This window comes from Cucurbita maxima, unplaced genomic scaffold, assembly GCF_002738345.1.
Source record: "Cucurbita maxima cultivar Rimu unplaced genomic scaffold, Cmax_1.0 Cma_Scf00001, whole genome shotgun sequence".
Classification (NCBI taxonomy): domain Eukaryota; kingdom Viridiplantae; phylum Streptophyta; class Magnoliopsida; order Cucurbitales; family Cucurbitaceae; genus Cucurbita; species Cucurbita maxima.
Window position 1 is genome coordinate 10122275 of NW_019272017.1, and position 24624 is coordinate 10146898.

The 24624-nt window shown below is 35.8% G+C and overlaps 2 protein-coding genes and 3 pseudogenes across 5 annotated transcripts in view; 2 read left to right on the forward strand and 3 right to left on the reverse strand.

Annotated features, from left to right (window-relative positions):
• LOC111490157 (NADPH-dependent pterin aldehyde reductase-like) overlaps positions 1–8247 on the reverse strand; it is a 49643-nt gene extending 41396 nt beyond the window's left edge. The window contains exons 1-5 of one of the 4 annotated variants that reach the window (XM_023138671.1): positions 7955–8243; positions 7815–7884; positions 7539–7732; positions 7292–7467; positions 6773–7009 (exon numbers count right to left, since the gene is read on the reverse strand). In XM_023138671.1, the coding sequence (XP_022994439.1) occupies positions 6910–7009; positions 7292–7467; positions 7539–7732; positions 7815–7884; positions 7955–8146 (732 nt within the window). In that variant the 5' untranslated portion in view covers positions 8147–8243 and the 3' untranslated portion in view covers positions 6773–6909. Of the gene's footprint in view, positions 1–6772; positions 7010–7291; positions 7468–7538; positions 7733–7814; positions 7885–7954 lie in introns of those variants that run through there. The other 3 variants (XM_023138679.1, XM_023138687.1, XM_023138696.1) reach the window with 3 other exon arrangements.
• Positions 1–24624, reverse strand: part of LOC111487991 — a 601695-nt pseudogene that overhangs the window by 76466 nt on the left and 500605 nt on the right.
• LOC111494399 lies at positions 767–885 on the forward strand (annotated as a pseudogene).
• LOC111494389 lies at positions 1574–1692 on the forward strand (annotated as a pseudogene).
• LOC111489989 (protein ABC transporter 1, mitochondrial) lies at positions 9082–24175 on the reverse strand. Its single transcript, XM_023138404.1, has 9 exons — positions 23983–24175; positions 23143–23780; positions 22718–22943; positions 22191–22343; positions 21144–21302; positions 17545–17704; positions 16677–16786; positions 11607–11723; positions 9082–9676 (listed from the first exon to the last, which is right to left on the reverse strand). The coding sequence occupies exons 2-9, from the start codon at positions 23676–23678 to the stop codon at positions 9311–9313; spliced, it is 1827 nt and encodes a 608-aa protein (XP_022994172.1). The 5' UTR covers positions 23679–23780; positions 23983–24175; the 3' UTR covers positions 9082–9310.

Here is a 24624-nt window from a genome sequence, read left to right on the forward strand (position 1 = left end):
CGATTACCTCTATGGACTTGGAACTGGAATTGGGGACGTCGGGTAGGACCAATGTGCTCACCATAAAAAGAGTCGGCTCATCCTCCTCGGATCGGACCACATGGAATTTTTCCTTGAGCTTGCTCTAGCAATTCTTGCTCAGGTGGTCTTTCTTTCCCGCAATTCGAGCACTGAATTGAGTCGACTACTCAGGTGGCCTTTTTTCCTGCAATTCGAGCACTGGATTGAGTCGACTGATCAGGTGCCTTTTTTCCCGCAATTCGAGCATTGGATTGAGTCAACTGGATTGTGTGTTATTAGGTCAACACTCTAACCACTTGAGCTATTCACCTTGGCTATTGATAAAGTCGACTCCTCTGCAATAATATACCACCGGTGGATTAAACCAGGCTTTATACCACTTGTTGACTTCTAGCAATTGAGAGAAAAACGGATGAGTAAAAAATGGCCGAAGGAAAACTTCTTCGAATAAGAAAATAATGAAACAAAAGGAGAGAGAATATTTATGCTGAAGTCGATTATTTGTCATTCAGTTGAATATTTATATAACAAATTTAATCCTAAAAATGGAAAGTAGTGAGCAACTTAATTAAAGGGCTCTACTTGACGTTCTTCCCACTCACTCTAATTGTGTGTTAATAGAAAAGATAGTTACCTAAAAACTAGGAATGAATTTGAACCTAGGGATTTACCTAACATGCACCCATAGTCGCCTCGATCATGCCACCCCGCATGCGTTAAATGCAATTTGTGCACATTGCATGTCGGGTACGATCATACCAGCATTAATGCACCGGATCTCATCAGAACTTCGCAGTTGAGCTCGCTTAGGCGAGAGTAGCACTAAATTAGGTGACCACTTAGGAAGTCCTCGTGTTGCACCCCTTTTTTATTTCTTTTACTCGTTATTTCAATTTCTCCCCGCTTGCACGCTCATGCCCATCACATTTCTTCTCCCTGACATGTCCGCACGGGCCCTGTCGATCGTTCCGAGCACGCGCATGCACCCACCGTCGCCTCGATCATGCCGCCCCGCATGCGTTAAATGAAATTTGTGCGCATTGCATGTCGGGTGCAATCATACCAGCACTAATGCACCGGATCCCATCAGAACTCCTCAGTTAAGCGTTCTTTACAAATGGCAACCGCCCCCGCTTGCACGCACACGCCCATCGCGTTTCTTCTCCCTGACGTGTCTACGTAGGCCCCACCGGCCGTTCTGAGAATTTCCGTGCACCCACCGTCACCTCGATCATACCAGCACTAATGCACCTGATCTCATCACGCGTGCTTGGATGAGAGTAGTACTAAGTTGGGTGACCACTTGGGAAGTCCTCGTGTTGCACCCCTTTTTTATTTCTTTTACTCGTTGTTTCAATTTCTCCCCGCTCTTTTTTTCCTTTCTTTACAAATGGCAACCGCCCCCACTCGCACGCTCACGCCCATCGCATTCCTTCTCCCCAACGTGTCTATGCGGGTCCCGACGGCCGTTTCGAGCACGTGCGTGCACTCACCATTGCCTCGATCATGCCGCCTCGCATGCGTTAAATGCAATTTGTGCGCATTGCATGTTGGGTGTGATCATACAAGCACTAATGTACCAGATTCCATCAAAACTCCATAGTTAAGCATTCTTGGGCGAGAGTCGTACTAAGTTGGGTGACGACTTGCGAAGTCCTCGTGTTGCACCCTTTTTGCGTGCACCCACCATCGCCTCGATCTTGCCACCCTGCATGCATTAAATGCAATTTATGCGCATTGCATGTCGGGTATGATTATACCAGCACTAATGCACCAGATTCCATCAGAACTCTGCAGTTAAACGTGTTTGGGTGACCACTTGGGAAGTCAGCGTGTTTATTTCTTTTACTCGTTATTTCAATTTCTCTCTGACAACCACACGTGCGTGCACCCACTGTTGCCTCGATCCTCTACATGCGTTAAATGCAATTTGTGCGCATTACATGTCATAGTGCACCCACTGTTGCCTCGATCCTCTACATGCGTTAAATGCAATTTGTGCGCATTACATGTCAAGTATGATTATATGAGCACTAATACACTGGATCCTATTAAAACTTTGTAATTAAGTGTGCTTGGGTGACCAGTTGGGAAGTCCTCATGTTCATCCCTTTTTTATATCTTTTACTCGTTTTTTTCAATTTCTCCCCATTCTTTTCTTCCTTTCTTTACAAATAACAACCGCGCCGGCCGTTCCGAGCACGTACATGCACCCATCGCGCCTTGATCATGCCGCCCCGCATACTTTAAATTCAATTTGTGTGCATTGCATGTTAGGTGTGATCATACTAGCACTATTGTACTGGATTCCATTAAAACTTTACAGTAAAGTGTGCGAGAATAGTGCTAAGTTGGGTGACCTTACTAAATAGGGAACTTGGAAAATAATATCAGGAATTTAGTCCTTCCACATTGAATCATAAACAAATTGTTTATTAGACTTAAGATGAAGATGAATCATAAATAAACGGTAAGTCTATAGTGTAGTAACTATAGTTAATGAATGAAAATAGATTAATTAAAAAGTTTAATTAATTAATTTGTATCATTGAAGTTTATACATATTCATAAGATTCCCTCAATAGCTTTTAGTAATATTAAAATGTTTAATTTAATTGAAAGAAAATTTTAAAGTGTTCAAATTAATATTTAATATATTATATATATTAAAATCGAAAAATACATGATATGAATCCAGAGACATCAATCATACAATATATTTCAACGAAAATGTGAAGAAAATGCGGTTGAAATTATCAAATTGTATTTGATACATTAACTATTAAAATAATTAAGGTACATTAGATACATTAAATAAAAGGTGACTAATCTCTCACACTTTCTCCCGAGAATAGAATGAAATTCTCCAGAGAATACTCTTGAAACTCTCCTTTTTCAATCCATTCGAGATTTTCTTTCAAAAGGTTCTCACAAGTATTGACTTTGTGTTCGAGTCATAACAAAGAAAATCTTGTGGAATGTAAAAAATTTCTACGTCGTTGAAATACATTAAGAAGATTTGCATGTTGCGGTTTCTACAAAGGTAGAATTCTTACTCTCATATTTATTGCTTTATTTTAATTCTTAATAAAATCAAAATGATTTTTAATGCTTCCACGGTGTGAAGGAAGAGTTCATTCCCTCCTGACATTCCTTTCACTATCTTTCTTCCGTTTAAACACATTTTAAACTGGTGGACTTGTGACTAGGCAATAAGTAAATGAGTCATATCTTTTTCTTTTTGATGGTTTCAGCTCCTTTTGCCTGACCTTATGCCATGTCGTCGATCAGTCACATTTTTCATGCTATGTCGTCATCCATCCACTCACTATCTTTTATGTGGATAGCCTCAAAATCGCTCCTCAAGATTTGTACATTTGCTTCTTTGATTCGTTTCAGACTATATGCATTGTTCACAACACTCTCACGTTGTTTTTACTGAGTTCTTCTCTACCAACATGAGAAAGACATCTTCTTGAATTTCTTGGTAGATGGCAGCAAATGTCATCCTATCCTTGTGTTCCTCAATATCATCACCATGTTCAATGGTGTCCCACACGCCTTATGCATATAAATTAACCCACATCTTTATTGTTCATACTATATAGTTATTTTTCATGAGTAATAGGTACATAAGTGTTACACTCCACTCCCTTCCACTTTTCATCTCTATTACAACTCCTTTAGCAACAGTATACACTAGCGACGACATTTGTTTCTACATCCCAGCACTGATACCATTGACGGGACAAACGACCTCCATAATCATATGATTATATTCAACATTAAATCTCATATTTTTGTTTTTGGTTCTCCAAAAAGTTCTAAGCTAATGGGTGTCCCTTGCTATACCCAGGATCTTACAAGGATTTCAATAGCTTCTTACTTCGGTTTGTGTTGCTAAGACAGAACAAGTAGAAGAAAGTAGAATTAGTAATGATAGGTTTAGAGAAGCTCAAATTCAAAATCTTTGCTTGCTTTACTTAAAACTTTGAGAACACAAATCAGGCTATGCAAATGAGGACAACTCAAATTCAAGGTCCTCAAGGACCATGGCAATGAGTGTCGAGAAGAAGGCCTATTACGCCTCCTCAAGAAGAACATGAAGATCCGTTTGAGGTAGGATAACCACGAAGAACGTGAATGACCATCCAAAGGAACTACCTCGTGATTATCAAGATTAAGATCCCACTCTTTCATGGAAAATCCAAATCGGAGGAGACTTTTTTTTACCACATTTGATCTTGTTTTTGTAAGTGATGTAGAAAGAAATGTATCACTAAAAAGGAAGGATCTAATAAATCAAAGGATTAAAGAGGAATAGTTTCTTTTGAGACTAGATTTATTTTCTTTGATGATTTAACTTAAATTACTCTGTGAATGTAGATCAAACCCAAAGGTTTGTAGAAGGACAAAATGAAGAATTTGAAGTCCAAGAAGAGCTATCTCTCCAATTATTAAGAAATTAACCGTACAAATTAAGGGAACTCGATTTCTTTTGAGGCAGGTTTCAATACTAGAATTGATGATGAAATGGGAGGAGTCATACACCTCACCCAATGCACGTAAGGTATCCAACTCATACGCTAACAAAGCTACAAAGAAAGTAAATAATAAGATCAAACGAAAGATAGATAAATATGATCCTGACATCTTCGACTTCAAGTCTCCATCGCTCTCTCAAGTAATCTCTGCATTAGGAGTCCCTTCGACTTTACTAGTACAAGGAACTCTTGCACATCAACAGCCGGTGCTTCGATCTGACACAACCTACACGCGCATCTATGCCTAGTTGCGCCACATGTCACACCGGCAGATAGAAAATCCCTTTGGCTTACACGGCTCAGTCTGCTCGTCTCGGCTCCGTGGAATATCACTCCCTCGGCTCGGTAAAGGAGAAATTGCCCATTTTCTATCATTTCGACCATCCCGAAGCTTAAATTGACTTCGTTCCAAGGCAATTAAGGTCAGTATAAGATTCAATTTCTCGATTTAAGTTAAATTGAGTTAAGGGATTTGAGTTACTAACAAAATGAGATGGAAGTTCTAATAGGAAATGACAATCGGTGATACTTGGAGCAAAAGCAAACATACTTGAATTTAGGGAAACGCCGGCTAAGGCCAAGGCCACCCAAGTAAGTGGTCTTACTATCATTTTGGTTATTATTGAATGTTGTATGATGACACGTGACCATGGCTTCACACGTGTCATATGCTCGTATATTTGAACGGTTATGAAATGATATGTGTACGTTATGATATGTTAATGTTGTGTTGTATGTGATGAAATGATTTGTTTACAGTAGGATATGTTTAAAGACATGCTCGTGTCATGATATGTGAATGTTATGATATAATATGTGCATGATATGATTTTATACGTTAGAAGACATGATGAGTTTATGATATGACATATATTCGACATAAATGATATATGATACGATTGATATACAATATAATGAATTGACATAATGCACAACCCCAATATACCCATGGAAGTTATGATAAAATGATATGATATAAAGAAAATCGTTAGAGGGGTTATTATACATGATAATGAAAGGGAAAATGTTGGGATCTCATACATCATGGTGTGTTCATGCATTGAGGGATACCCCTTCTCCTTTTATGATGGTATGGATGTGTACATTACGAAGTAGAAAAAGATCATTATGATTACCATAATGTTGCTACGATAGCCGCTATGCCTAATGGGTGTTTGGCATCAACAACTACCAGAGAATACTCACCTGACAAGAAAGGGGCCTAGGAGGTGTGCGAATCTACTAGTGGGTCCATACTCACACATGTGAACCATGTGTAGAATAGTAAATACATATCCAATTACGCGCTTAGGATAGTCCTCGTAGAAATATAGACTAATATAATAGATCCCACTCATGATTGTATATGCTTGCATCTAACCTCAATAGGGGTCACTTATTGAGTATTTTTTTAAAATACTAAGTCATGTGCTACTTTTATTTTTCCAAGTAAAGGCAAGACTCCCCTGTACAGCTAACGGTAGCATCACAACCTAGGAAATCGTGACACATACATAGGGTAGTTTGCAATTTGAATTTAGTAGACTAAAGGTTTGTACATGTTAGTTTGCATTTCTTTTAGTAGCATATAGGTTAGTAGGGGTCATTTTACTTTATATTATTTTTAATTTTTATTATTTTATTTAAAAACCTTCTAGATAACATGTAAGACCAAGATTATATTTTTATAATAAAGTTTTGAGTGAAGTATTTTCGCATAAAATGTTTATGCTATGTATACAGTAGTGACCTTAAGATAAGTAGAAATCTAGGACATTACATCGATGGTTCCATAATCATATTGATTTTAAACTTGAAAATTCTAGAAGGTTCATCGAAAAAAATTCTCCAATTAGTGGTTTACTAACCTTAGTTTTGAATTCCATGCGTTAGATCTAAAGAATCTCGAGTCTTCTTGAACATGCTCAAATTTTAGCTCAATCCAACAATTTGATCTTAAGATACAAGGGGTTTTGATCAACTCGTTCAATACGTAGCAAATCTAATGGCAGGGGTTCATAATTATTTTAAACTTGGGGGTATTCTGGGTCTTTTTTTCATTTTCCTTCATGAGCATCATACAATTCCTTATGAATTCCTAAATAAAGATGTCCATATTAGCATGCTCTCCCTGCCAAAGAAGATAAACATAAAAATTTGCATATTGTTTTACTAGAAATCATAAAGTCGTTGAGATGTAAAAGATATCATAAAAATGGAATTTGATATACACATACTTGCAATAACACAAATGGAAATCACATGATTGTTGCATACACACTAGCGTTATTCGCTTCAAAATTTTACAATATTTTAAAGATTAAATTTATAAATATAGAGAAAATTATTCAAGATTGGGCAAAGTGCCTGGATCTTCAACGGTGAGAGATGCTCCATTGTCTAGTGGAGTAAGATTAAGAATCATGGTTGCTGCTTTTGAAGCCCTTCATTAACAATAAAATCAAATATATGAATGCGTTCTTTGACTCTTAAAAACACTCGAGAAGTATAGATTTTCACAACAACTAGAATTGAAAAGTTAAGTACGTTTGGAGAAAAGCTCCCTCCCCTCAAATTATTCTTGTTGCTTGTGTTATTTATTTCGACATATTTTGATTGTGTGACATATTTAACAGTGTAACCTGTTTTTAGATTTAGTTCATTTGGTCGAAGTTGGAATAGAAATAAAAAAGAAGGAAATTTAGTGATTAATATTAATTTGTTACCAATGTTGAGGCGATTGATATTGTGGAGCAAAATGACCGAGACAAGAGACCAACATATCAGTATATATGATGCCCGGATCTAAGCTCACAATTGTCACTCCCTCTGCTGGGACTTCTTTTGCCACCGCTTTGCTTAGTCCTTCAACCGCCCATTTTGATGCACAATATGGGGAATACTGCAAAATAGAACCAAACCAAATAAATACTATCATCCTCTCAAAAACTAATAATAACAATAAATAAATACCAGTGCATGTGCAGTTCTCCCCGAAATAGAAGACATGTTGATGATAACCCCTTGCTTCTTAGAGATCATAAGAGGAATGAAATGACGCATAACATTGGCTATTCCTTTCACGTTGGTATCAATCACATTATCAAATTCTTGTGCATCCACCTCCCATATTTTACCATTTCTATTGATCAAAGCTGCATTATTCACTGCCAACCATATCCACAAATCCTTTACCTATTTGTTTATTCATTCAAAACAAGAGATTGAAACAAAAAGGAAGTGAAATACCAATGATATTTGGAACAAATTCCTTTTCTACAATGGCTCTTGCAAATTCTTCAACTTTGGTGTTGGATCTCTGCAAAATTCTACAAGTTTTATGAATAACCCAAAAGGTGAGATTAAAAAAAGAAGAAGTATTTGCAAACCACGTCAAGGTTGAAGAGGAAATGGTTTGTGGAAGATAGCTTAGCAAGCTCCAATTGAAGGGAATCAAGTTGAGTTTGATTGCGTGAGCAGCCAATAATGGTATGCCCACGGTTGGCTAGCTCCAACGCCAAAGCTCTTCCTAATCCTTTGCTAACGCCAGTTATCAACACCTTTCTAGGAGTGGTGGCCATTTTAGTGTTGGGTTTTGGGTTTTGGGTTTCTTAGAGACACTTGTATAGAATGATGAGAGTTTGAATGTTTAGGAGATATGGTTTGGTTGGTGTTCAAAGATGTTCAAAAAGCTGAGGTTGAGTTTTTTTTTTTTTTTTTTGTTTTTCCTTTCGTACGGTCCCTATATAATTGGTAAATATGGTCCCAGGATTTTATTGTTATGTAGCTTGAATTTGGAATGGCTGAAAATGGTGTCCCTTTCTCTTCGTTGCATGCTGCCAACAAATAGCTTTATTTGTAGGTAACTTGTGACCAATGTACTTTTCTTTTGAAGTTATGTATGGTTATGTTTATGTTAAAGTGTGTATGTTGAAATAAAATAGTCTTAGAATAAGGTATTTTTATTATAATATCATTTTTTTTATAAGAAATTTCAAACAAAAATTGCGAAAATTTACTAAGATTGAAATAGTGTTGATAACTTAAAATGAAAATTATGAATTATAGTTATATTATTGGTTTCAACCATGTATTGACCAATGGTGAGCATCACAGTTTTAGGTATCATTTCGATGAGGCATTTGCATTTCTTCTTTGCATTTCTTCTTTTTGGTGATTATGATGTTTAAAAGTAAGAGGTCCCTTGTTGTTCTTGAAAGAGAGGGGTAGTTGCTTTTATATTAATCACATTCGTAACTAATTTTTGATGTCTAATACCATCAACACACAAAGATGTAGGGTCAATAGTCTCTCTTTTTGTCTTACCGAATAAAAATTGAATCCTTGTTTTCTACTTTTTCCCGGAGGCAGCTGAAAAGCCCCTTTATCTCTCCTTATCGATGGCTATTTAAAAACTTTTATCAACAAATGCATGAAATAGATAGGTCTCTCCACTAAAAACCTTTATATTTTATCTCCCAAACATATTTTATATTCATTTTAATGCACATGAAAATAAGTTCATTCAAAAAATTTTAACTAAAATTTTATTAGTGGGTACGTATTGCAGCACTAGTCATTCACAACAAAATGTTTTATAAAATTAACAATTGGAAGTAATACTAAAGGTAAAAAAATGAATGGTTGAAACCTGTGGAAGTATAGAGACCAAATACGAGGATGTGGGGCAGGAAAAGGACAGGACAAATGGCTGCTGGAAATTCAAATGTTGGCCCTTCAAGATCTCAATCTTGGTGGTCGAAATGATAATTGTTGTAAACATTGAATAAGAGTTGCCTACAGGGCACAGCAGCGCCAAGCTTGATACAAGCCAAGAAAGCACCTGATAGTTTGCGGTGAAGGCTATAGGCTTCATCAGGTGGTGGGGTTAGCCTGTGCCGCAACATGGTTGCACCAAGGTTTGAAATACTATGAGTGATATTTGAAGCTCGAAAGTCATAGGCACCAGGCTTTGAGAATGGCAATCCCACAACAAAACCTGCTTGAACATGAGCATCCAACATCACCTCTGATTCCTCGCCTGTTAGAAATCCAAGTCTCCTTGACATTTCAATTACTGCATCTTTATCGCCATTTGCGCATGCAACAACCTAATTAAATAATGCATTCAAAAAAAGTGTTTTAGAAACATATATAACATTAACTTCCAATACAATACAAGATGGATACAAGTTCATCAATACAATTACAACTAAATTCTTAAACCTCTAGGTCCACTAGATATGCATAGCAAAAATTGGGCCAACCGCAAATAGATCTAAATGGATCCCTGCATACTCGAGATTTGTTTTGTGACTACATGGAACAGGTCCGAACGGATCTGGAATGGTGGATCTGAACAGCAATGACGATCATAGAAATCAACTGATAACAGCGATGAGCATGGGCAACAACGATGAGTGTGGGAGTGAGATGAAGTTTGAAGTTGAGAGTTTGGAGATACAAGAGGGACGAAGAGAGCACGAGAGATCAGAGATGGAGAGAGCTCGAGAGACAGAGATACGAAGGAGAGAGAAATCGAGACTAAGGTTTGAGAGACAGCTTGGTCTCAACAGGGTATAATTGTATCCTAAAGGAAGTATGTACTCGATCTTTCCAAAGAAACTGGTATGTTAGGATGCAAGCCAATAAAGTCTTCTACGGACTCACAAAAGAAACTTGGATTAAATCATGGGAGCACTCCGGTGAACAGGAGAGATATCAGCACCTTGTTAGGAATAACACCGCATCTTTCTCATACTCATCCAGATATTAGGTTTGATGTCAGCAAAGTTAGTCTCATTATAAATAGTTAATTCTCATTATAAATAGTCTCAGTGAAGAACATATGGAAGTTGTACACCAAATCCTAGGCTATATGAAGGTGATTTCCAGATTAGAACAGTTTTTTGAGTAAACTGATAAGAGAAACATCGAGGCCTACTATGATGCAAATTGCACAGGAACATCACAAATAGAAAATTTACCTCAGGTTATTACTATTTTGTATGGTACTCTTGCAACATGGAGAGGTAAAAAAATCAATCAGTGTTCGGCAGGAGTAGAATTCAAAGAACTTGCTCATGGTAAATGTAAAGGCAGATGAATCAAGAGAGTCTCGAGTGAATTTGGAAAAAAGTTGTTCATCACCAATACAGATGATATGTGACAATCAAAATTTGTAGAGTTCAGTTCACCATGATAAAACAAGAAATTGATCGATATTTCCTCTCCCAAAAAGTCAATAATGAAGTGGTTCGACTTAACTAAGTGCCTATCAAACAACAAATTAACTAATATCCTTACCAAGCCTTACCTAGGTCTTCACTTTGAAGATTTGAATAACAATTTGTAATTTTTTAGTATGTAAAACTCATTTTGGGGAAGGGTGTTGCAAATTAATGTCAAATTTAAGGCATTTTTTGTAATTAACAGATTAGGAAATTTCTCCTTTAATTATGTAATCTTTTAGACCTAAGGTTAAAAAGGATTTAATTAGGCTAGATTCTTTTTCTCATTACGATTGACATTTTTCTCTTCTACTATTTTTTATCAACACAAACACATCCTAGCAGTAACAACTATTATCAATTATACTCAACGACTATTGACTGGGTAGTTTCTCTTTACTAGGCAAAAAATTGAAGTATACATTAATGGATGGTGAATATAAATGTTGAATCTCAAATATCTGTAAGCCCACGTTGGAATTACTAGTCCTATAATTGCTCCAATAACTCCTCCAAGGAGTAGCTTGAACATTTCACAACTTAGCTAGATCCAGCCACCCATTAAATCATAGTGAAACCCTTCACTATCTAGATAAAATTGAACCCTAAATTCACAAATATGCCGAAGTAAACCGTGTACTTAACTAAACTTACTGAAAATGTCCAACAAAAGATCTTGAAAACAAATGCTAATATCTCGAATTTGAAACAGAAATAATTTCGAAGGTTAAGAGTTCATAATATTGTGATGAAACTGTGTGCTAAAAAATCAGGTGTAAAATAGGTGAGCTGAACTCAGCATGAAAATTACCATTCTTAAGTAGTTGTCAACAAAATTTTTAGGATAATCTCGAGCTGCTCCGAAGTCGATCAGATTAATTATTTTTGAGGCTTCATCATACACAAAATTACTCCAATTAGGGTCCGTCTGATACATTCAGCAAATAGAATCAAATTAGGACGAGAAAAATAATTGACAGAAACTTCAGCGAAAATAAAACAGCATAAAACGTATGAAATATTTCCACAAGAAAAGACATAAAATGAGAAGGAAGCATTAAAATCATTAAGTAGAGATATTGCATTGTTCCTAAGCTTTCTAGGAGCATACTATGACCATATGCAGTTGTTAGGAGCATTAGTATGATAAAATCAGAAATATTATTGTGATACCTGGACACAAAAGCCATTACGCAATAGACGATTGGTCAAGGAAAGGTAGTATAAATAGAGTGGGTTTTGATTCTGAACGTCCCCTTAAGGAAATTAATTTCAAATGGGATCATTAATGACCCCTTGGTAGTAGAAATTTCTCAATCATATTCAGCCATTAAAAAGAATTTCTGAATAAAAACTTTTGGGATTTTAAAGGATTTATCCAAGGAATTAATTCTGGATGGGGAGGAAGTAAATGCCTTATAGGTATAAAACTAAACAGCGGAAAGAAAACCCAGAAAGAAAATCAAGGACAAGAAGCTGTATCTGTATATTCTGAAAAGAAGAAAATGGCACATAGGTTCAAGAGAATCCAGAGACTCAATAAACCCTACAAATGGCACATGACTATTGGGTTTAGAGCCATGTACAAAAATAGAAAATAAAGATAAATGACAGGTCCAAAATCACCAAGGTTTACGAGTGATGTAGGCACGTGAGAAAGAAAGTGGGAGTGTTGTAATGCATAATTTTTGTGAGTGATGTAAACCCATTTATATTCTGTATATTTTCTAAGTTAGAATGTGGGTTTGGGGGATAGGTGGCTGTTATAGAAGCGAGTGTTGTTCTGTAGGGTATATTTTTGGCTGAGATTTTGTTGTGAGTCTCTGAGGAGAATTGGAAGAGACGGGAAGCTCTCAAACCTTCTCTTGATACATGTTAATAAATAAAATTTGGGCAAGTCCTAGGATGGAAAGTAGAATTGTTGAATTGGAGGAGAAGATGAACAATGTGTAACTGAAACAATTGGAGAGACAAGCCAAAGTAGACACCCAATTTGCAGAAGCAGGAGAGAGACAAGCTCTAATAACAGAGAAGTTGGATGCCCAATTGATAGCGCATACATAACTTACTATCTCTAGAATATATGCTAGTTTTGAGGAAATAATGAATTTCATGATATTATTTTTATGAATTGTAAATCTCAAGCATTTAGAGCAAATTTGAGGGATTTGACTAAATATTGAGCAAATTGGGCATGCTTTGGAGCTTGAAGTCAAAAGAAAAGTTATTGTAGCCAAAGGACTGCAGAGGATAGCGTTGAGACACTAGCAACAACGCCTAATGCCAAAAAATGCACCAAACAAGCTACAAGACCCGAGGCCACAGAATTGAGACACTATCCCTAACATCGAGACACTACAGATTTTGACGGGAAAATATATGTATGCTTGCTTTAGCCAATTTTGAAGAATAGATGATGTTTAGACACTAGCAACAACGCCTAATGCCAAAAAATGCACCAAACAAGCTACAAGACCCGAGGCCACAGAATTGAGACACTATCCCTAACATCGAGACACTACAGATTTTGACGGGAAAATATATGTATGCTTGCTTTAGCCAATTTTGAAGAATAGATGATGTTGAGACACTGCGTCATTGCAGTAGATTCCTATATATACATCTTATTTTTTAGTCTAAAGAGGAGGGCTTTTTGGAGAGTTTAGAACTCTCCTTTAGACCCTTCAACCAGGAGAGCGGTTTTGCTAGGAAGGGGGAAGGTGTCTAAATTAAGGGACATTAATGATTTTTGGAGGGCTTAGAACTCTCCTTTAGACCTTTCAACCAGGAGAGCAGTTTTGCTAGGAAGGGGGAAGGTGTCTAAATCAATGGACATTAATGAACTATCATTGATCTAAATTGATTTCTGCATATTTATGGGGAGTTTGAAAGGGTTTTTTTATTCTTAAGAGCGAAGGGAGATATTTCAAGGCTCGAAAATGTTGATATCATGATTGTTATGGATCAATTCTATACTCAAGAATTTATTTTAGAGATGATGAGTGGCTAGAATATTTACTTAAGGGATTGATGTAGCCATTGACTTATGTCTTGATTTATTTGAGGGGATGATTGTTTGCGTAATACCCATTTATGCTTTAGTGTTCTTAATTCTTGTAATCTTTTGACCAAAATCTAATTGTTTTTTTTGGCTTAAATAGTAGCTTGGGCAAGTATGATTTAGACTAGAAAATCAATTGCATAACTAAGGTTTGTTCCCATATGGGAATGATTGGGACTCCTTTAGAAGCACTTAAAAGAATTTGCTTATACAATATGATTGAGACTCAATTTCAAACTAAAATCTGCATTCTACACTTTGATAATGGCACTGAATATTTCAATGATCACCTAACTGATTTTTGCAAGATCAAGGAATTTTCATCAATCTACGTGTTGAGACACTCTCAACAAAATGCCATTGTTGAACGAAAGAATTAGACTTTACTTGACACACTCATGTCCTTATGTTTTCTGTGCATGTTCCTAATGTGTATTTTATCAATCGGATGCCTACCAAAGTTTTTAACTTTAAAACTCCTATCAATCACTTTAAAGAGTATCCACTTGTTCTCTAATTTACTGATCAAATTATATGGGTGTTCTACTTATGTTCAGATTCATAACCTTTCACGGGCTATTAAATACTTTTTTAGGTCACGTCTCCCAAAGACTTATAAATGTTTTGACAATTTGAACAAAATGTACTTTCAGCGTATGGATTTGTCTTTCTTGGAAAATCAAACTTTTTTTAACCAAAATTCTCTTCAAGGAGAGATAACCAATTTAGAAGATACTTTTTCACACTTAGCTCTCTTCCTAAGATCATTTATCCAGAAGTTACCAGCTTTAGTTCCTCAATGCCAACTGTGGAAAACTTTTTCAGAGAGATGCACTGCAAAGCGACCTTAATTAGTCAAACTTCTGAACTTTGGGTTTTATACTAGAAGGAATTAAAAAAAAAAAAAAAAAAAAAAAAAAAACAGACAGTCGATTAACCACAACAGCAAGCTAATGTTCCGAAGAATGATTTTGAAGATTCAAGCAACAGATCCTTTATTTTTGTCTCTTCATCTTTTCATAATAATTTAAACGATGTCTCTAATGTTGATATTCCAATTGCCCATAGGAAAGGTATCCGTAATTGCACCAAATATCCTATTGCAAACTATCTTTCTTACTATAGATTATATGATAGTCATAAATCTTTCACCTCTCAGATAACCAACCTATTTGTTCCCAAGAATATACAGGAGGCCTAAATGATTTGAATTGGATGTATGCAATTATGGGAGAGATGAATATTCTTAAACAAAATTGCAAACGGGACATAAATTACCACGGGATAAGAAAATAGTAGAATGCAAATAGGTATTCACTTTAAAGTGTAAAGTCGACGTAGCATTGAAAGGTACCAAGCTAGACTTGTGGCTAAAGGATCCACACAAAACTACAGAATCACTTGTCAAGAAATATTTGCCCCTGTTGCTAAAATAAAATCCATTAGAATTTTGATTGGCTTCTTTATCAACTTGATATTAAGAATGTTTTTCTCAATGGAGATCTTGAAGAAGATGTGTTTATGGAACTTACCGCCTGGTGTTGAGGTGGATCTCAGGGTTCGAACATTTTGAAAATGCAGTGACAAGCTATGTGTTCGTTCAAAGTCAAGCAAATCATACTATGTTCTATGAACATATTTGAAATAACAAGATTTTTTTTATTGTATACGTAGATGATATTATTTTTATAGGTAATGACGAGATAAGACTAACTACCTACCTTGAAGAAAGGACATGCTAATAAATTCCAAATTAAGGACCAGGGAATTTTGAAGTATTTCTTAGGCATGGAATTTGCGAGGTCAAAAACTGAAATCCTTGTCAATCAAAGTATATTATTGATTCAGTTGAAGAGACTGGATTACTTGTTTGCAAAATAATTGAGACTCCAGACTGGATTACTTGTTTGCAAAACAGTTGAGACTCCCAACGAGCCGAATTTAAAATTGCAAGCTATGAGAGCAAAAGAGGTAAAAGATAAGGAAAGGTAACAAAGACTTGTGGATAGACTAGTATACCTCTCTCACACACATCCGAACATTGTTTTTGTTGTTAGTATGGTAATTCAGTCCATGCATTCTTCTAGGCCAGCTCACTTTGAAGCAGTCTAGAGTCATAAGATACTTGAAAGGTACTCCAAGAAAAGGCATACTATTTAAGAAGCATGGTCACATATTGAAGTCCTCACTGACGTTGGATTGGGCAGGTAGCACTGCAGATAGAAGATTCACTTTTGATTATCTCTTTTGTAGGAGAGAATCTAGTTACTTGGCGAACCAAAAAAAAGTGTGGTGGCTAGTAGGGCTGAAGCAGAGTTTAAGGCGTTAGCCCATGGAATTTGTGAAGGTGTATGGATAGAAAGATTATTGGAATATTTGAAATTCTCTCAGACAACGCCCATGTGCATTTTTTGTGACAACAAGGCAGCAATTTTCATTGTCCACAATCTAGTCCTTCATGATAGAAGGAAATATCTCGAAGTTGATAAACACTTCATAAAGGAGAAGATTGATGTACGAGTAACAAAGATTCCCTATCCTTTAACAACAAAGCAAATTGTTAATCTATTAACCAAGGGATTCTCGAAGTTACAATTCAACAAATTGATTGACAGGCTAGTATAACCAGCCTCCAGGGAAGTGTGGGTTATTTCCTTTTGTGTTAATTAATTTCTTGTGTCTACTGTATTATTTGTAATGGGTGTTTTGTCTATTTAAAAACTCATTTATTCTTAAGACAGAAAATATAATATTCTCAGCGGACAACTAAAAAATATATTGCATTTCCGATCTCACAATAACATGTCTTTGAAAACTTGCCTGCATGAAGCGGAAAACAAATAGTTCACGTAATGTGAGCTCCAGCAACTTTCTCCCAACATAATTACGAGTTTCCTGGTCTAACAATGCTACTTTATCAATCGGAATTCCTGTGGAAAACAATACACTAATTCGAAGTTAGAATATATATTTATAGAGAAAGGAAAAACGAAGAAAACTGATACAGAAACATACTGTGAAGGGATAACATCTAGAATGAAAAAGATGGTTCATCAACATAATATGATATACCAACAGATATTCCTTTGAAACTGGACAAAAGGTCTGACCAAAAAAATATAAATAGCATCAGAATCTTCATTTGATTAATTCAGCTCCTACCCACCACATGGAGAAATTACAATGTAAAGCCATATAGAGATTTCATTAAAAACAAAAAAACAAACAAAAAAAAAGTGATAGATTATTGTTCTCGTGATAATTCACCCATTTAGACAAAATATGTTTGGGGAATTGTTCTTAGCATTTCTTGCTAATATCTTGGGATAGTACATAGATGAAAAGAACATAACTTACAGTCAAGAGGGTAAAAATAATAATTATTATTATAATTAAATTAAATTTTAAAAAAGAAAAAATAGAGTCTGAAAAGGAAGAGTCCTTTATTTATACCCCTCCGAGGGAAAAACCAGAATTAGTTCAACCTTAACAATGGCAAAAGGAAAATAAGAAAGGCAAAACTATGATGGTATGTTTAACATTATTCCATTCACAAGAATTATTTATATAGGCATAAATAAGACAAGATTATAAAATCATAGCTAACAAATTAATTACATATATAGAAAAAAAAAAAAAAAATAGAACACATTTAAGCAAACAAGCAAGAAAGAAGATATACGAGTACCAGAAATAAGTTCTGTAGTCAAAACTCTTTTGCTTGATAGATCATCCACAACCAATGGAACATAGAAACCTTCAGAGTTACATAACAGATCACGGAAACGTTTTTGATTTGTAGCCTCCAACACATAGTCACATTCACGGGATAACTCATCTTTTGCCACCTAATAGATAGTACCAACACTGACATCAACTCGCACTTTTATCTATAAAAGTTATTAGAAATAAGCACTATGGAAATAAATAGACACATTTGTCAATAATGAGGTATATTGCACCACCAAACTAACATGAGGGCTTTAATGATCTCAAAAGATTTAAGAAATTTATTGTTGTTGATTTTAAAATATAGAACTCTGCTTCAAAAGTATTTGAGCCCAATAACTTCAGAGGAATAACACTATATATATATATATATAAGAAAAATATTGCCGCAACTGCAAATATGGTGCTGCAAACTACATCACGGAATGTTGTATGAGATAGGAAATTGCTTACTTGGATATGTTTTTTTTTTTTTTTTCCATTCCATGATATGTGTTTCGTCAGATGATAGAATTTTTTATCGTTCTGCTTAACTTGAAGTATTTTAAAAATATATACAAATATACAAGACTTCTCCAATTTTACATACAGTTAAGGTAAAATTATGATCCGGTTTTTAGGTCATAATTATCAATATATCAGCAATCAAATTCATGTTTTTTTTTTTTTTTTTTTTATAAGAGACAATTTCATTGATGATTGAAATTTACGAAAGGGATGGATTATCCAACGTGTTTACAAAATACCTTCCCAATTTACCATGAGGGAGGTATAAATATAGGGAGTAAAAATATTAGACAATTTACACCAAGATATAGCTTGGTAAACAACATTGTCGAAAAGTTGTGTAGGTCTATGTCTTTTCTGCAAATATTCTCTGATTTCTTTCTTTCCACATTCTAAAAGAAAGTCATGATGAGGTTTTCCATAAAAGGACTTTTGCATTCTTGAAAGGGTAGTACGTTAAGGCCATATCCAAAAGATTCTTTAACTCCCTAGGAAATGTGAGATGTCATCCGAACATATTGAGAATTGTTGTCCAAAAATTTTGAGTGTATGTGCATTGCATAAACAAGTGGCTTCGTGACGTTTTCTTTCTTGCATAATGGACACCAATTTGGAGAAAGAGTGATGTAAGGCATTCTTTTTTTAAGATTTTAACTTGTGCTAATGGCTTTATGCACTATTTCCCAAAGGAAGAACTTCACCTTTTTAAGCTCTATCATTTTCATGTTGTCTTTGCTAGCGTGGGATTTATTAATTCTACTTTTTTTCCCCATGTCCATCATCAAGGATTTTGTAGAAAAGACCCCATCGGTGCTGGGGAGCCAAGCCAATGAGTCTGCTTTGTTTGACAATACCACAGGGGCAAGGTCAAGGCTTAATTCGACCCATTCCGTTACTTCATTATCTTTTAAATTCCTACCAAGCTTCAGGTCCCAAAATTTGTTGACAACATTCCAAGTTTCTTTGATGGTGGCTTTTTTGCTATGAAAGAGCTTGTACAAAAGTGGATACCTTAGAGCTAGCATGGTGTTTTCAATCCATGGGTCGGTCCAATATGTACTTCCTCCATCGCCCACCTTATGGCAAGTTCGATTGGTGATGAGGTTTTGATGTTTCATTATGTACTTCCAAGGCCCTTTTGTAGAAGATGGAGGGGTGATTTTTGTTTGATGTGGCGTATATTTAGCCATGATGAGGTTTTTCCAAAGTAGGGCTTTTGCATTCTTGAAAGGGTGGTACGTTAAAGTCATATCCAAAAAATCCTTTAACTCCCTAAGAAATGTGAGATGCCATCCTAATATATTGAGAATCGTTGTCCAGAAATTTTGAGCGTATGTGCATTGCATAAACAAGTGGATTTGTAATTTGTTTTCTTTCTTGCATAATGGACACCAATTTGGAGAAAGAGTGATGTAAGGCATTCTTTTTTTAAGATTTTAACTTGTGCTAATGGCTTTATGCACTATTTCCCAAAGGAAGAATTTCACCTTTTTAGGTTGTCCTTTTCATACTGTCTTTGCTAGCGTGGGATTTATTACTTCTACTTTTTTCCCCATGTCCATCATCAAGGATTTTGTAGAAAAGACCCCGTCAGCGCTGGGGAGCCAAGTCAGTGAGTCTGCTTTGTTTGACAATACCACAGGGACAAGGTCAAGGCTTAATTCGGCCCAATTCGGCCCATTCCGTTGCTTCATTATCCTTTAAATTCCTACCAAGCTTCAAGTCCCAAAAATTTTTTACAACATTCTACGTTTCTTTGATCGTGGCTTTTTTGTTATGAGAGAGCTTGTACAGAGTGGATACCCCAGAGCTAAAATAGTGTTTTCAATCCATGGGTCGGTCCAATATGATGTACTTCCTCCATCACCCACCTTATGGCAAGTTCGGTTGGTAATAAGGTTTTGATGTTTCTTTATTACTTCCAAGGCCCTTTCTTTATGTACTTCCAATCCATGGTTTCTTTAGCGCAGTGGGCTTTTTTTTTCCCAAATGGAATTGCCATGCTGCACACAGTGTTCTTTCAGCCATGGTGCCAAGATTTCGGGGTTTTCTCTTGTTGGTATCGGGGTTTCCTCTTCTACCTCCGTTTCATTCTGCTTTTCCTGAAAAAGAGTACCAAGCTCTGTATCTGCAAGGGTGATCTCTAGTAACGGGTGAGAGATGTTGGCCTTATCTGCGGTTGGGGATGGTGGGGTAGTGGAGAGGGGTAAGGGGCTGGATGCATATTCATCATCTGATTCTTGCTCAATGCCAAGAGTGGAGAATTTTGTTCCTGGGTACTTAGTACATAAGTCAACATTTATGATGAATCATTTATTTAAACATTGTGATACGAAATTAGATGGCTTAATCATACCATAAAGACTTCATGGTAGATAATAAGATTGTACCATACATGTTTGGATTTAGGGAGGTTTGGTTGTTTTTTTCAATTTATGAGTATTATTTATAAGGTTTTAAGTTACAATTAGTTGGTGGTCATTATGGTATTGATGGGCATGAGAGTTACAATCTTTCCATTGATTATAGGTTACTTTAAGGTTTATTTTCAAGGCTATATAGGTTACTTTAAGGTTTATTTTCAAGGCTATAAATAGTCATTTAGGTTGTTTTAGTAGGAAGATTTTGAATATGAAAATGAAACTTGCATATTATGCATCTTAAGTCGTGAGCTTGTTCCTTTGCATTTTTTTGTGTTTAGATTTGCATGGTAGAGTCATTCAAGTAGTTTTGATCAAGCTATCTTGTAGAGTGATTCGAATCACGAGTTCATAAATGAGTTTTCTTTACTCTTGATCTTGATCACCAAGATAATTTGTTCCAAAACTTTCCATTGGGTTGATTCTTAATTGTTTTGGGGGTTCTAGGATAATTTAGATCTAAATGTCTTGTTCTTAAAAAATGTTGTTAGATCAAATCCCAAGAGTTCCACAACACTTTAGTACCAGCCAAACAATAGAAGACAAATATATGAATAATTAGAGCTATAAGGAAAGAGTAACAAAGTTTACAAGCATGTTGAAAAAATCAACAAAGAGAACAATAAAATACCTTCATTGCTCTGTCAAGATAAAGTCCCTCCGGAATCAGATTAGTATAATCCAACAAGAGTTTCACATTATTGATATCACTCTCAATGCTGTCAGCAACTCCAGGGTACTGAATTTTCATTGCAACTTTCATACCATTCTTTAAAACAGCTCTATGCACCTGAATCGGATTTAGAAAGCATCCAAATAAGAATTCAAACAATCTTATCAAATAAGAAGATAAAGCTCAAGGACATCAGTAATGAATAGGGAACAGGAATATCTAAACATAATTTAGAAAGAAATGAAGGACTACATCACTTATGTTATCCTGGAATTCCTGAAAACAATAAATATAATGAAAAAAATACCATCACAGAGGGAGGCTAGTATGACATGTAAATATCGTAATAAAATCTGGAAAATAGAAATAGCTGCTAATAATTGCTCCATGGCACAAGACTTTTTTCTTTCTTTTTTTTTTTTTTTTTTNGGGGGGGGGGGGGGGGGGGGGGGGTGTGAAAAGAACCACTTTGACTTTTAGACTAGCCCCTTTCATAAATATCATGGTCGTCTACCATCACATAAAATGTATAAAAATCTATCTTACATTATAACATCACACAACGAGTAAGCATTCCATAAAAGAAAGGCTAAATTATAAAAAATGTCCTTGAACCTTGCCATTTGTTTCAAAAATACTCTTATTCTCTCAAAAATTGTAATATTACCTTTAATCCTTCATAAGAGTTTCAAACTACCTTTGGATTAGAAACCTTTAGAATTTTAAATGAAATTGGGACCTGCAATGATGTGGAGGTGACCTAGAATTATGTAGTGATCCAAATTTTTATTCTAGGTCACTACCACACCATTTCAAGTCCAATTTTTATCTGATGTTCTAAAGTATTTTCACTCCAAGTGTATTTTGAAACTATTTACAAAAGGTTCAGGGTAGTATTGCAACTTTTGAAAGACTAGGAGTATTTTTTAAACAAAAGACAAACTTAAGAGGTGTTTTTTTTATAAATTAACCTAAAAAAAGATGAATGGAGTAGTTGTGCAGCACCTGGCCAATACTTGCAGCCGCCATTGGTTCATAATCAAAACTAATCAACTTTGAGGACCAATCTTGACCTAGTTCAGCGTTCAATACTTTATTCAGTTGGCTCCTAGGCATTACATCTGCACCTTGGCGTACAATATCCAGAGCAGCCAGGATCTTTGGGGCAAGACAGAAAGATGATAGCAACATATTTAATTTATGGATATGCATGAGAATCTTGGATATTAAAAGAAAAATGATGCTAAATTAGACAAAATTATTGTTGCCAAACAGATAACCATGTTCAATACTTAATGCCTGAACTGTAGACCCTTTAATCATGCTACAGACCACACAAGCAAAATCAATGGTGAATGTGCATTTTGAGTGGCTGGAATATAGGACAATACTAATTTTATTTTATTTTCTAAAACTAAATTTAAAAATAAATAAATAAAACATGATATCGAAGTTGGCTAGAAATTAACTACAATCATTTGAATTCATCAAGCCTGTACAAAAGAAACAACCGAAGAGATTAAATATAATACCGGAGCTGGGACGAGAGATTCATCTTGTATGCTCAACATCTGCCCAATTTTCAAAGCAGCTCCACGCATTCTACACAAAGCAAGAGCCAAACGTTCTGCATTCTTTTCGGATAGGAATGGGGAAAGGGCAGGAGGTTGGTTCGGCAAATTTTCTGGGCCAAAAACAAGCCTCTTGGCTGATTCCTGCAGCGTTCCCCAAGCGAGACTAGCTCCTAGTCCGGCAAACCTATTGAGTGTGGTGATGATCGAGTTGTATTGAGTTTAACACGAATTTTCCATTGTTCAACTTCTCAAATAACAAATGAATTATTGACACTCCCTAGAGAGTTAATATATCGAGTAAATTTTGTAAATGATATCAAGAGGTTAGAAGAAACTAAACTTGCATAAAATGTAGCAGAATTTGGATAAGAGAAATAGCATACCCGACCGCTCTGGTGAAGGGCGTGGAGGGTACTCTTCTCTCCCGGGGCTTACGTCGTTTGAAAGGTGGGGCTACTTCCACTTGCCCGCTCTGGGCTTCTCCTACTCGTGTTCCATTGGATCTAGTAGAAGAGGCATTGTTCGATATGTCCCCGCATTGGGTTCCGATTGACGATTTGTTGTCTTTGTGTTCATTTTCGGAAAGAGCTGAAACATCTGAAATGCTTGCCTGAGTGTGGCCAACCTCAAGATCGGAGACTGCTGGATTGTCAATATCATTCGCTTGAACTGGATGAGAAAAATAGGCGACAGAATCGTCTTTGAGGCGGCGATCTGCACTTGAAATTTGGCGAACTGTGCCTCTAGTGAGACCGGAAATGTCGGTGACAGAAACAACAAGCTTTTTGACAGGTATAGAAATAAGTGTTTCAAAGTTCCCAATTCTGGGGATTTCCAAGACATGAGAGCGTTTAAGCAGTTCCTTTGCGACTAACGAAACCCCATCGAGAAGCCTGCTAGCTTCTCTAGACGTATTCATCGGCCTTCTCTAAATTGTTCTTACAATCTCTAGGTTGTCTCCGTAACACGCAGATTGTATGGCATGGATCTGTGCATCTGGAGAAGATACAATTCCGCAAATCTGGCGATTGGAAAAAAAACAAGTAGGTAACCTCTGTTCTTGGAGGATTTAGAAAGGAAATTCGAATTCAAGTTGCGATTTCGTTAGAAGAACCAAAACATTTCGTTCCAAAAATGAAAAGAATGTATGAATGAAGAAATTAAAATTAAAATACTCGTAATGTAATTGAAATAAAATTTGGAAACAAAAATTTGCTTATTACCTTACGTGTGGTTATTTCGTGTTTCTTCAAAGAAAATGACCATTGATTTCTGATGGAAAAAGAGAGAAAACATGAACTCTCATATTTTTGTTTCAATTTCAAATGATGCATTTTATTCCAAAGATATGATCTTTGAAAGTATTGGAATATGGGTTTTTTGTTCCTTCACCACGCCTAACACCATGTGGTTGTTTTTTTACCATAAATTATTGTGGCTAATGCATTAGAGAGAGAGAGAAAAGAATTTTTTTCTTTTTTCATGTTTGAATATCGAAGTCCTTTTCCTCCATCAGATTAGATTTCATGTGTGTTCCTGAAGATCATCGTTATTTGAAGATGAACGATCACCATTTGTTTTGTGGCTCGTTTCCTTGTCAATTCGTCTTCCATCTTGAGCCTCATCGCTCGTGTTCTTAGGAATAGTTTTGTCTCACAATCATTGAATGGAATATGAGCTCAATTGCTTTGAAGGGCTAATAAGTTCCTTTCCCACCCTTGAATTGATATTGAATTTTTTTTTTTTTTCGTCTCTAAAATCCACCCTTTTTCATATGATCTATTATTTGAGGGAGTTTAGCATTATCGTCCATCATCAGAAACATCTTTGCCATCGTTAGTCCACCATTGGAAGACTATCACTAT

What these genes read in the sequence shown, in the direction of transcription:
- LOC111489989 (XM_023138404.1), bottom strand. Translation starts at nt 23,678, where the DNA reads ATGAATACGTCTAGAGAAGCTAGCAGGCTTCTCGATGGGGTTTCGTTA. An exon ending in GACTACAGAACTTATTTCTG is followed by an intron (nt 16,787 to 17,544) that starts GTACTCGTATAT and finishes TGTTTTCCACAG; the next exon opens with GAATTCCGATTGATAAAGTA. An exon ending in TTGACAACTACTTAAGAATG is followed by an intron (nt 9,677 to 11,606) that starts GTAATTTTCATG and finishes TTATTTAATTAG; the next exon opens with GTTGTTGCATGCGCAAATGG.